The 13,179-nt window shown below is 30.2% G+C and overlaps 1 protein-coding gene across 2 annotated transcripts in view; it reads right to left on the bottom strand.

The window, feature by feature from the left end:
- The window catches only part of LOC129956422 (Golgi-associated plant pathogenesis-related protein 1-like), a 55,340-nt gene that overhangs the window by 26,651 nt on the left and 15,510 nt on the right, over window positions 1-13,179 (bottom strand). The window contains exon 1 of one of the 2 annotated variants that reach the window (XM_056068300.1): window positions 6,000-6,192. The exons of the other annotated variant lie outside the window; for it this stretch is intronic. Within the exon in view, the coding sequence (XP_055924275.1) occupies window positions 6,000-6,159 (160 nt within the window). The 5' untranslated portion in view covers window positions 6,160-6,192. Of the gene's footprint in view, window positions 1-5,999; window positions 6,193-13,179 lie in introns of those variants that run through there. 2 annotated transcript variants of the gene reach the window in all.

The raw sequence follows: 13,179 nt of genomic DNA, 5'->3' as shown, positions 1-13,179 counted from the left end.
TCGAAATATATAAAAAGAGCAAGGACTAAATTCGAATATAGCAAGAAAAAAGCTCTTGAACTAAAATACTCTAGAGGTTGTATTAATATTTAACAGTTTAATTAAATATTGCATAAAATGTTTATTTTAATAAATATAACGATTAAAATAACCAAATAAAAATATTATCAATAAAAATAATTTCAATAAATTCAGTTACTTTAGGAGGAAAAAAATAACAGTATTTTGAATACAACAATTGCGCTAAGAAATTTCAAAACAGTACAGTTGTTTTGAAATTTCAACTGTACTGTTTCAATAGTACAGTTTTGTTTTGAAAAAAATTGACGTCTTCAAGAATTTGAATATTATATATATAGATTAATAGTTCTATGTCAATCAACTAGTTCTCCAACGGTATTGATTACATTTAATTTCAGTTAAATCACTTTGACGTGATTTTCATGTCCATGATTCCATAAGTTGTTAGGAAATGCGTGTTATCGAAACTACTTAGACCGTTGAAAACTATATATTATTGGAAATTAAGCAAAAAAATATTTAAAAATTCACCAAAATCAAGAAAGAAAATTGCGCAATTATTAAATTATCGTTAAAAAGACGATTTTTTTTAAATTTTTGAAACTTTGCAACATTTTTGTGCAAGAGTATTTTTGGAAGTTATCGCTGAAAAAACAAAATTTAGCTTAACTTTAATCTATCAGAATTCTAATTAAAATTTTTTTAAAATCGTTCCAAAATGCACATTTCTAACCTCCAACGTACACATGTGCCAAATTCGGTCATTGTAGGTCTGATCTATAAATCGCCAACGCGCACACACACTTAATTATTAGTAGAGATTGAATTAGATGCATTGTGCAGTAACAATCCTCGAGTGAATTAAGAGCTTTAAGATTTCCATTATATACCTTTGTCTTGAGTTCTCAGAAGTTGTATTTATTCAATAAAGAATCTTCAGATTCAAACTCAAAATTTTCCATTTTGACAAAAAAAAATCAACTACAATAAATTATAGTAAGTATAAACATTATTTTAACATATTAGCAAAAAATTCGAGAACTATAAAAAATAAATTCCATGATACTAATGATTAAATTGGAAATTATATAATCGTTTATTATTATTATTATTATTATTATTAACGAAATTAGTGGAAACATTAACGATTAGAGATGAGAAATTGATAGGAATAGTTCCAAATTTTGAATGCATCTCGGAATGAAAGAGTATCCAAGATCAAAGCAATTGTCCTAAATTTTATTTATAAATAGTTTAGTTACATTAAAGTCCCGTTGTAAAGCAACACTAGGACTATTTCGGGACGACCTCGTAATTTTAAACCGCTGTCAGATGACGAGGACGAATCTTAGCTGGCACCCCTTTCTCCTCACCACATCACACCAGCGGGAAGACATATGGCCCGGACGGATTTAACATGCAACAGACACTCGTACATGATGGTTCTTCTGTGGAATCGGGTCTCGAACCTGGAACCCTATGGCTCACGAGCCGAGACCTTACAACCAGGCCACTGCGGCCCTTATTTATAAATAATCAGCACATTTAAAGTTAACACATCCTTTCCATCATTTACAATGCAATTGAGTTGAATATAAACATATAATATTAGTTTAATAAAGTAGACTTTGCACGCAAAGTGCTCTTGTATTTCTATTGTATGTACTAGACAGACCCTGCACATATTACTAAAAAGAAATTTTTTTTTTTAGTTAATTTTTTTAAAATCTTCCCATTTAGTTTTATTATATATAAATGAGTGACCTTAATATAATAGTAATAGAGGGCGGTCATAAAGTTTTTCCTGATTGTAAAAGTTATTACGAAGGAATCATCGAATATAAAATGATAAATTTTAACTACGAAACGTTAATGTTATTGATTTTTTGTCAGACAGTAATTAATGCAGGTTTTGCATCGGTTTTTTTTTTTTTGTTTTTTTATCAAAATAACGCCAATTAAAAAAAATTCAATATGTTCTTTGGTTCGTGAATTCAAATCAGTCTTTACTGTTCAATGTCAAAATTAAGGTTACAAAAAAGAACAGAATAGTTGCATCGCCAATTCAAGATATTGATACACTTAAAGTTAGGATCACAGATGTATCTAGAGTGACTGCACTAAAACTTTTATGAACATTTCTACAATAAATCAAAGCAGCCATATGCCACATCTTTAATAGTTTTTTTTTCATAATTAGGGAAAAAAACTGACGTTCTGTTCATTAATCAGTCTGAAAGAAAATAAAAATCGAAATTGCTTTTTAAATCATGTTTATTTTTATAATTAAAAACTTAGAGGGTAAAATAACTTGCGAATTTCTTCGATATCCCTCCTTATCAATTTAAAATTAGCAATTCATTTAAATACCAAAAGTAATAATTAGCAGCTACTTTCGGTATCATAAATTGAACTAATGTCCACCTTTGTAGCTTGAGATATTCTTTTATTCTATACTTTTCAATTTACAGTAATTCTCTTGAAAATTGTCTAAATCTGAACTATAATAATACATTGAATTTCGTTTAAAATAAAACTATGGTACAAAATTCTACTTTATTCCTAACTGAATTTGTCAAACAATTTTGACTTACCAATAACAAATGAGAAAAATCTGAGTTTACATACCATTCAAGGATAGTAATCAAAATCATTTAAAAGATAGAAATAAATAGAATATAGTTTCTTTCCATTATCGCATGTTTTTATTTCACAAGTCAACAGAGCCAAAATTATTTCCTCATTTAAAAACGCAGTCTTCTGATCCTATTAAAAATTTGTTCGCTGACGTGGAAAATTAATTCGCCGCTATTAATGTTCAACTGTCCACATTGTTTCTTTCAAGCAAATTGACATTCTCTCAAGTACAGCGTTTGTCCAAGGTCTTAACATTTAAAAAATTATTAGATGATATAACCGATTTTGTTCAGGTTAAAAAAATTTCATGCTTAATATTTTTAAGCAAAAATAATCTTTTAAAATGCTGAAAACAAGAAATCTTTTTTTTATCGTCTGAAATGTTTCATAAAATTAAAAATGAGAATACAAATTGAATCGGACGATTTTTAAAACACCAATAGCTAATCTTCTCTATATCTCACATTAAATAAAATAAGTTTTCGTTATAATTTTTAATATTCTTTTGAACTTTTCTTTTAGTATTCTTCCAGAATTCTGCTAGTATGTTTCTGGAAATCGTTCTTCGTTTGTATTCTTGTTCTTCGACAATAAAAATTCTGAACGAATTATTTCTTAAAAAGCTTCTGAAAAGTTTTTATTATTTAATTTTTAATTAGTAGGAAAACATAACTTAAGTAATAAAATTATTAAAAAATGACCATAATTATTAAACCATAATGACCATAATTAACAAATAAAGACTTCCTTTCCTGAAAGTAATTATTTGAAAGATAAATATAAATTTTCAGGAAGGTAATTATTTCTCTAAAAGTTATTTTAGAGAACCTGTCAAATGGAATATAACACAACTCAATTTCATATAAATATGTACAGATCAAGAGTTCAAATTTAATTTCCCGCACATCCACCCTCTAAGAGCTATTATATCACCGAACAAAAGATCTCCTAGATAAGAATATGTACACAGGATTGAAAGTAAGACAAGTCCAGATAACACGTGCAAATATTTTATTCCAGCATTAGAAAAAAAAATCATTCCCCCATTTCCAAACATTATGTAAATACAATTAATCCTGTAATTGAAAAGTGTAGTAGGATTAATGAATGTGTGAAATCATAAAACTGATAGAGAGCTATCCAACTTATCGCTTTTTTTTTATTATTTTGGAGAGTGAAAATTTTTACCTTGGACCGCTTTTCAAAATTTTATTCAAGATAAAGCGTAAAGATAAATAATTTTTGCTTTTTTTCTGTAATAGCATCCAAAGTTAACACACAAAACTGATTATTACATCTGAAAATTCAAAATATTATTTATTAAATAAAAAATGTACAGATAAAATTATTTGTTTATTTTTAAAAAATTTTTAAGAAGAGTTTTAGCATATTTTAGAACAACACATTTTATTTTTTCTACTGACATTTTTTCCTAACTTTTTCCCCTATTGTTGATGATTAAGATATGAAGATTCAACTAATTTTACCCATGTAAATTTCAGTATAAAGCTTGCTTTTAATAAATTTGAAATTTTGTTGCTCTTACAATTAAGGTTTAACTACACAATCGTGCAACGATAGACAAAATTTTAAAGTACATCCATTATAATAATTACGGCTGCTGTTTCCAGTGATTTAATTGGAAGCATAAAGATATGAAATACGGGAAAGTGCATTCTGCAATAAACATATATGGCTTTTAAAATATTATGATCAAATTTAGTTTTAAAATTATTTTCCTGAGGAAGACATTATGATAAAGCTACGTAATTTTTTTTTTAAAAAAATTAACATTTTAGCAGTATTTGATTCCGACGAACCAACTGGTCATCAAAGACTAAATTACTGGTTTCTCGTGAAAGTATTCCTCCATTGCAAACGAATAGTGGATCTTCGAGAGAGACGAAAGCGTCAAGATTGCACAGTTTGTTTTTTTAATTCAGATTTTTGCTTGACAGTTGTGCTTCTTAGCTTAGTAAAAAAAAAAGTATTCAGAAACTTTATAAATAGCTAAAACAGGCATTTTTTTAACAAAACATTAAGGAAAAAATATTATGCGATGACGAGAGATCGAATAAGAAGTCTTAAAAAAATGTGTCAAAGACTTACAAAACAGCGATAAAATACTTTCCGAATTAAAATATACATGTAAACATTTTTTTAAAATCTCATTTTAAACGTGGAAATTTCTTTTAATGCGCATTATGCAATACTACACATCGTAGTGGAAACACACACCATCTTGTGATGAAACGATTCAAAACGATTTTCCGTCAAACTCGGAAAGATGAGCGCATTTCCAGAATTCTTAGATATTCTTTGAGCTTGATTTCTACCTCATTATAGATGCTTTTTTGTTCAGTTCCCTCCTCCCCCCCTCATATGTATGTGAGTATCGTTTCTGACACTACTATTTTTAAAAAATGGTGTTGATTCCCTAGAAGACTATTGTTAATATCAAAGTATTATCAAAAACTTCAATAACAAAAATATTTCAGTATTAAGAATAATTAATTTGTAAAAAAGCGAACTAACAAATTTCTAGAACAGAAATACTCCATTTATTCATCGTAATTTAATTTTTATCGCACTTCCAGTAAATAAAAATTGCTCTAAAGTACTTTATTCTGAATCTGTATCGTTTCCTGACAATATTACGAGTTATCCGTAATTAATACGTCTTTTAAATCCGCGTAGAATCCACCTTATTTTTTTAAAGGTAAACATCTTTCATTTTTACCTCTCACCCCTAATTTGACTAAAACGCATGCGCAAAAACGCGGAGGTATTTTGAATCCGAGATTGAATCGGTAGCTCAAAAGATCCTGTAGTCATCGTGTCCACTTGTACTCGGACAGAGAGACTTCCTGTTAATCAATTTCATTGAACTTTTGATAGAATTATGAAAATATAACAAAGATCACATAAAATTTCACCTGTTTAGTTTAAAGTGTTTTTCAGTTGTTGTTGTGTTTACAGATACAGTTCCAAAATTGTGTTTATCAGAAATATGGAATCTTAAAACGAAATCTCGAGTTCGAATTTTTCGACGATTACAACATTTTCTTATATATTTCGCATACAAGAAAATAAAATTCCTCAGTCGATATTTTTTTTAACTTAACACATTGCTATCTTTGAATAAATTTCCTTTTGGGTCAATATTAACCTTTTAAAACACGGAGAGTAAATTCTATTCCAGGATGAAGGATCCATGAAACGATCTTTTATCCTGGTATATGGGAAAATTTTAAGAAGCCTTGAACTTATCAAAATCTAAAATTTGACACTAAAATGAACATTCGGAAATAAAAATTTAAGAAAATTTAAGAAGCATTTACCATTCTCAGAAAAATCCAGCTCGAAATCATTAAGCGAAAAGAGTGAAGCCAGGGCATCATTCAGCCAGTCCTCGAAATCCGAGAGCAAATTGTGTATCAGAATGACAGACACTTCCAAAATCGAACTATCCCAAACACATTTGCCACCAAACGACTCCATGTCTCACCTCAAACTGACAAAACCCCCAACTATGGCCTTCCTTAAAATTGTTTGGAAAAGTAAAACTAGTTTAATTTCCAATAAATGATAACATTTTATCAGTAGGGCATTCGACTGATAACCTCAAGCTGGAAATTTAAAGTTGACCGAAATTTCTAATAAAAAATATTATAAAAATGGAAGCTGGCGCTTGCCGATTATTATGAAAGACACGTGCATTTCTTATCTGGTGTGGAGTCATTTATCGGCGGTTTCGATCGCAGACGATTAAGTCTATCTTTAGAAATTCAGTGCGCGTTCGAGTGCAATTCAGTGTGTGGAGTGGAAGTGTTAAGCTGTTAAATCGGATGCACGCCTCGATGATTTAATGCGCATTGTTGAAACTCCAAAACATAATCGCAATTCAACCTTAAAGGAAGATGTGTAGTTCAGGTGTCGTGCAGTATTGTTTTTTGAAATAAGGTTTGTTGTATTCGCGTGATTGTCATCTTAGATCTTCGATATAATTGATGGATGCATTTCACATTCTGTTATGCGAGGACAGCATCCGAGATGATCGGTATTGATAGAATGTATCAAAATTTCATTGTTCTTTAACTATATAAGTGCACTCAACGACCCATTTGTTTGGCCGCTTGACGTATTGTAGCCAAATGCGATTCTTGCGCCAAAGAAACTTCTCGCATACTCCCAAATTATGACTTGCATAGTATTGGCATAAAATATTCATGAAATATTAAACTTTGGCGTGAATTTAGCACTTTTACCGAATCTATCATACTTGGCGAGTTATTTGGCGATACATCTCAGGCATGTGTTAATAGTATCAAAAAGTCGAATTTGTGTTTTAAACACGTTCTTTCTCAACCGATTGAAACAATAATTTGACAGGACACTTGTAGTCAAAAAAATCCCATATCAAATTTGATACATTTAAGTCATTTTGTTATTGAATTATCGCACTTGCTTATTTTTGAAAGTACAGACCGATAGACAGTCAAGCCGTAGTTGGATTTGCCTCAAAATGCGATAAGTATCTACACTAAATCTGTGTACCGAGTTTTATCTATCTGGCTCTCTTTTTGATAGAAAGCTGCAAATTTTGTTTGATCGTACACCCAATTTCAATCTTTTAGCTCAAACCGTTTCAATTGTCTGTCACAGATAAACGGACATTTTTCAACAATGTGTTTTTCGATCTCGGGTAGATCTAAAAACGTGGCGATTCGTCAAAATCTCCAGTTCGAATTTTTTTGACGACTATTACACTTTCTTTATAGTACGAGTCAGAGAAAGTAAAAATGAGATTTAATTGAGAGATCTACATGAATTTACAATAATTGCGCATCAATTGATTATGGTGTATGTAAGCGCATGCGAGTGTGTGTGTGTGTGTGTGTGTGTGTGTGTGTGTGTGTGTGTGTGTGTGTACACACTAGAATAAACACGAGTACAGTGCGTTAGATTAAATTTTAAACTTGCGTCAAAATAAAAGCATAATTTTAAAAATGGGTAAAAGCCATTAAAGAATGAGAATGAGATAATTTATGAAATAATTATAAGATAATTTTTTCGCAAATTCTAACGCTATATTGAAGAAATTAATTGCTGCATAGACTTTTACAATTAAACTAAACAAGCCATCTTGTAAATAAATAATATACTTAAAATAAAAAAAAAAATCAATCATGGCAACTGTCAGCTACCTACCTACATATTATACTATACTAGCCGCCTTTTCGCGACCAGCCGGTTCGCCAATCTTAATGCACGTTAAAATTTTAATATTTTTATGGAACTTCCATTTTAATTGCTTCTTCATTAAAATATTTTAAAACTTCAAATTTTAATAGTCATATAATTTACACATAATATTATAAAGGCCTTCAGCCATAACGTAATATGCATCTCATTTTCTGTTGGCTCCCGTAGAATTTATGCTTTAAATTAAAGTGGAAATTATTAAACTGCAATAAATATATATTTTACTGAAACGAAGCATTTTTTTTAATGTGAGTACTGAAAACAGAGTTCTGAGTATTTAAACCTTATGGGCACTAAATATTTCTTAATTTATATAATATCTCAAGGAGTTTTCAACAAAATTTTCACAGATTCATCATGTGCAGATCGATTAACAATGTTTAGTTTTAAAAGCATCAAACACTAAGAAAATAAACAGAATCGTCTGAAATAATCTGTCGAAAACATGTTAAGCCTTCAATATACGTTGAAAATAGTTGTCAACAATCAAAACACAGTGCGCATGCGTGAATTTTCAACGCCAGTTCTGGAAACGCAAATACGTGAATTTTTCTATTCCAGTTGGGGTAACACTACGCAGATTAGAAATTTTTTCCTTTATTCTGTTTTATTTTAATTCAAAAGTACTTCAGAATGAATCTGAAACATGGATTAAATAACAATGTTTAATTTTATATGCATCAAGCATTGAGAAAATAAACAGAATCCTTTGAAATAATCTGCCGAAAATTTCTTAAGCCTATCCTCTTTAGCGTGGGGAAAAAAAAACTGAAGCTTTAACTCATTTGGCGGTGGGGAAATGAAAAGATTTTTTTGGTGGGAAAGTTAGTTTTTAATTAAAATTCTAATTAAAAATTCAAAATAAGGGACCCCAGGTGCACATTCCCGACCACCAAGATATGCATGTGCCAAATTTGGTAGCTGTAGGTCGAACGGTCTGGCCTGTAGAGCGCCAACACACACACACTGAGATTTGTATAAGTATGGATATCATACGAAATATAATTCTGAACTATAATTTATCGAAATATTGAAATTAAGATTTTCCTATGATGGGTACAAAATGATTCGATTTACAGTTAAACTTTTTTGATAAAGTTTTTCAGTTGTATAAAATATGTGGGAGCAATTTAAATTACAATTGTATTTTTATTATTAATAATAACCCATATAATTTCTATATTAATTTAACATGTCTGGATAATTAAGATTAAATTTAGATCTAATTTCAATAATCCTCAAGGCATTAAGATTCAAGAGAGAAAGGAACACGAGAACTTCCGCTTTTTCGAAAAGGATCGTTTTATTCCGTTATTTGTCCTGGAACTCATATTTGGTGTGTCTCTTTGTAGAAAGGAAAAATTATTGAAAATTTCCCGGTACAAAGGAGTTTATTCTTGCGATTTACTAAAAACAGGCAATTGATTTACATTCTCATATTTCCCATTATTGCATGTTTTGTGTCAAGTTTCGCAACTTAACCTCTTAAGTATATTGATTTTTTTTCCCATAAACTAATTAAACGATATCTTCCATTACGGAATGCGATTCAATTAAAAATCGATTGAATTTTGTCGTTTATGGATCATATGCAACTTTTGTATTGAATCAAATTATCTTAATGGTTTAATTTCAGTTTATAAATTTAGAAACCATAATTCGATATTTTTGTAACCTATGAGTACTTCGGTGAAAGGATTAATGATCATTCGGTATGAATCTCATTTTTCTCTGAAGGGGGGGGGATGAATTCATCCAAAAGTTAGTATGATGCATCGTAATGGTTCCAAGACCACTTGTTTGCTTTCTTATATTTTTCGATTGCTGCATTGACATGTGCACAACAACAAGGAATCTGCAGTCAACGTATTGAAAGTCTACAATCTGATGCAAATATACAATTTAATGAACAAACCACATTTCATCTCTGTAGCACAAGGAATCTTTAGTTGCATGCATTCAGATGAATAGCGAAATTTCCCGTTGAGTAATTTCATCCAAAATCTGAAACAAATCTTGAGTTCTGAAGACTTTATACCAAATTCCGTATGTACTTTGTTCCTCCAGTTTTTTAAACCCCTACACTCGGAAAGGTAATTCGATGCATTATTCAGTTAATATATGGGCTTGTTTATTACTCCAAAAAATACATACAATTGTTTTAAGTTCAGTTTCCCTGAAATATGACTACATCTTTTTACCATTCTGTAGGTGTTTTTAATAATTAAAATTAAGATAATAAAATGTCAACATGATGTACTGTTGAACATCTAAGCTTAAAGGGTTAATTATGTTCATTGACAGAATTCCAAAACTTTTCTATTTTCACTCAAGAAAATCTGATATGTTGAAATAAAAATCAAGTTCAAGAACTTTTGATGCAAGAGAAAGAACTTTTGATGCAAGAGAAAGAACTTTTGATGCAAGAGAAAGAACTTTTGATGCAAGAGAAAGAACTTTTGATGCAAGAGAAAGAACTTTTGATGCAAGAGAAAGAACTTTTGATGCAAGAGAAAGAACTTTTGATGCAAGAGAAAGAACTTTTGATGCAAGAGAAAGAACTTTTGATGCAAGAGAAAGAACTTTTGATGCAAGAGAAAGAACTTTTGATGCAAGAGAAAGAACTTTTGATGCAAGAGAAAGAACTTTTGATGCAAGAGAAAGAACTTTTGATGCAAGAGAAAGAACTTTTGATGCAAGAGAAAGAACTTTTGATGCAAGAGAAAGAACTTTTGATGCAAGAGAAAGAACTTTTGATGCAAGAGAAAGAACTTTTGATGCAAGAGAAAGAACTTTTGATGCAAGAGAAAGAACTTTTGATGCAAGAGAAAGAACTTTTGATGCAAGAGAAAGAACTTTTGATGCAAGAGAAAGAACTTTTGATGCAAGAGAAAGAACTTTTGATGCAAGAGAAAGAACTTTTGATACAAGAGAAAGTAAAAACTAAAATCGGGATTTTCTTTTTGAAAGCCCACAGCAATAAAAGGCAAATCTTGATAACTAACTATCAATAAACTGGTATCTTGGTAAATAAACAATTTAAAAGCGAAACCAGAGTTGAAAGCAAAAGAGTTGCGTCTTTGTTCTTTTTCAATCCCATGAAAAAATAGTGATAACTTATCACAGCATATTATCAAGAACTGTTGCATATTCCAGAGAAAATCAATCTATATTTCAGAGAACTTTCGCTTCCGATTAAAAATATTTTTTCATTTAAAAGATAAAAAAAAATTTCCTATGAATTAAGGGTACACTTCAATTGTATCGATACTGTGAATGCTGCCTACAAACAAAACTTGGAATCCACGAAAGTCCACGAGTTATGCAGATGCATATTGGGTCTTTCCTTTTAACTAAATGGATTCCAAACTTGTTACAAAACTACAATATGAAAGCTTAAATACCAAATTTCATTTTTTCCTAGTTTATTGTGCCTTTAAATTACGCTCAGATATTCTAAATTTATATTTTTAGGAAATAGAGCTTCTGAAATGGTAGAAATTTATCAAACCTCGAGGTTGAATTTTGATAAATTTTTTGAATACGAGAGAGTGATAAAATTCCAATGAAATCATTTCTTAATAAGAAATTGTACATTCGTATAAACTTAACGAATTTTACAAAACTAGCCGCCTTTAGCGAACAACTTGTTTGCCCATATTATTTAACTTTTTGTCGCCAAGCGATAAATATTAAGTGCATTTTTAAAATTTGGCCTTATTTGATGTGACAGGAATGCGAATTTAATTGATTCAATGTTACAAATTACTGTAACATTGAATCAATTAAATTAAAACATATATACTACGCAATTAAAGCGGAAGCGAAAATCCTATTTCGAAGACAATGCTAAAGAAAGAACTTTTCTCATTTTTATTTTAAAACCGGCAAAAGCACGAGATTGAATTTTTTTGATAGAAGAGATTGAATTTAATTAGTAGAAACCGAGATTGTGTATTCAAGTAAATTAAAAAAATTTATTAAAAATAAAATAATGTACACAAATAAATATAGATTAGTAATAGAAGAATATAGAAGATGATGCAAACATTATTTTGGGGAGAAAATAATTTTGAAAGATAATGATCATCAATTTCCATAGATAGGTTATCACGGTTTCTCTTCTGGCGATGATTCACCAATTTTTTTAGCTCGATTAAAGTTTCTGTTTGGCATTTATTTCTCGATTTCTTTTACATCTTGTTTCCTCTGACTGATTGGAGTTTTAAGGATATGGTGAACACTCTCCTAAATTTTTCCGATAATAATTTACAGTTCCATTGTTTTGTGAAGTGCTGAATTAAATGCAGATGTAAAAGCGCTCAATGAAGTAGTCAGACGTCAGTATAGTGATTTGCTTATATTTAACTGTTGCCATTCGGCAAAAGTAATAAGCGATTTCTTTGCCATGCTTTATAGAGAGAGATGAGTAGGCGAAAAGTGATCATTCACTTTTTGGTACTCATTTTGCTCAATAAAATTAAAACTAAAAGTCTTCCATCAACGCGAAAGAAAAGGAATAAAATTCTATAATTGTTTTCATTTTAATCCTTTATGATTTGCGTTTTCCTTTCAACACTGCTTTCGCACCACTGTCTCAGTGGCGGATATTTCCAATAGGTAGCTGCCAAGTATTGCCTAAGGGTTGAGAATGTTTTCTAAGAGGCCTGTTTTGGATCGTTTTCTCCTAGTTCCCAATCAAATAACTGTAAAAGTTGCAAATTCTATAAATTATACAAGATAATATTAATATTTTGTAAGTATAATTGGCAGTTTTATGAGTATTTTATTATGTTCATTTAATTATTAGAATATTTATCACCTCGCAGCATCTGCGTCAGTAGTATATATTATTCGTTTCAGGATCCTGAGACGAACACTTTTCGGCGATTGTACTTCGCTAAGAGGTGGTAAGCAGAAATTTGAGTAATTATTACGCTTCCTAATTCTGCGAATAATCTAACTTCACCTTATTGTTAGTGTAAACAGCTCCTCCTTTCATCTTTCCTCTCACCCCTTTTTTAATTAAGACCACCTGCCGATGCGCAGAAGAGCAGAGTGTTTCCGAATCCCCCCCCCCAAAAAAAATGGACAGTACAAAACGAGGCTACTGAAAAGTCTTGAGTCACAATAGATAAAAAAAATTTAACACAAAGTTAATAAAATAAGAGATCAACTTAAAATAAATCATTTAGAGTGTAATAGAAGTTGAAACGAAAACTTCCCATTTTCTGAAATAGTTTTGAAATTTCCACG

Source organism: Argiope bruennichi, chromosome 11, assembly GCF_947563725.1.
Source record: "Argiope bruennichi chromosome 11, qqArgBrue1.1, whole genome shotgun sequence".
NCBI classification, from domain to species: domain Eukaryota; kingdom Metazoa; phylum Arthropoda; class Arachnida; order Araneae; family Araneidae; genus Argiope; species Argiope bruennichi.
This window is presented reverse-complemented; position numbering and strand designations above follow the sequence as displayed.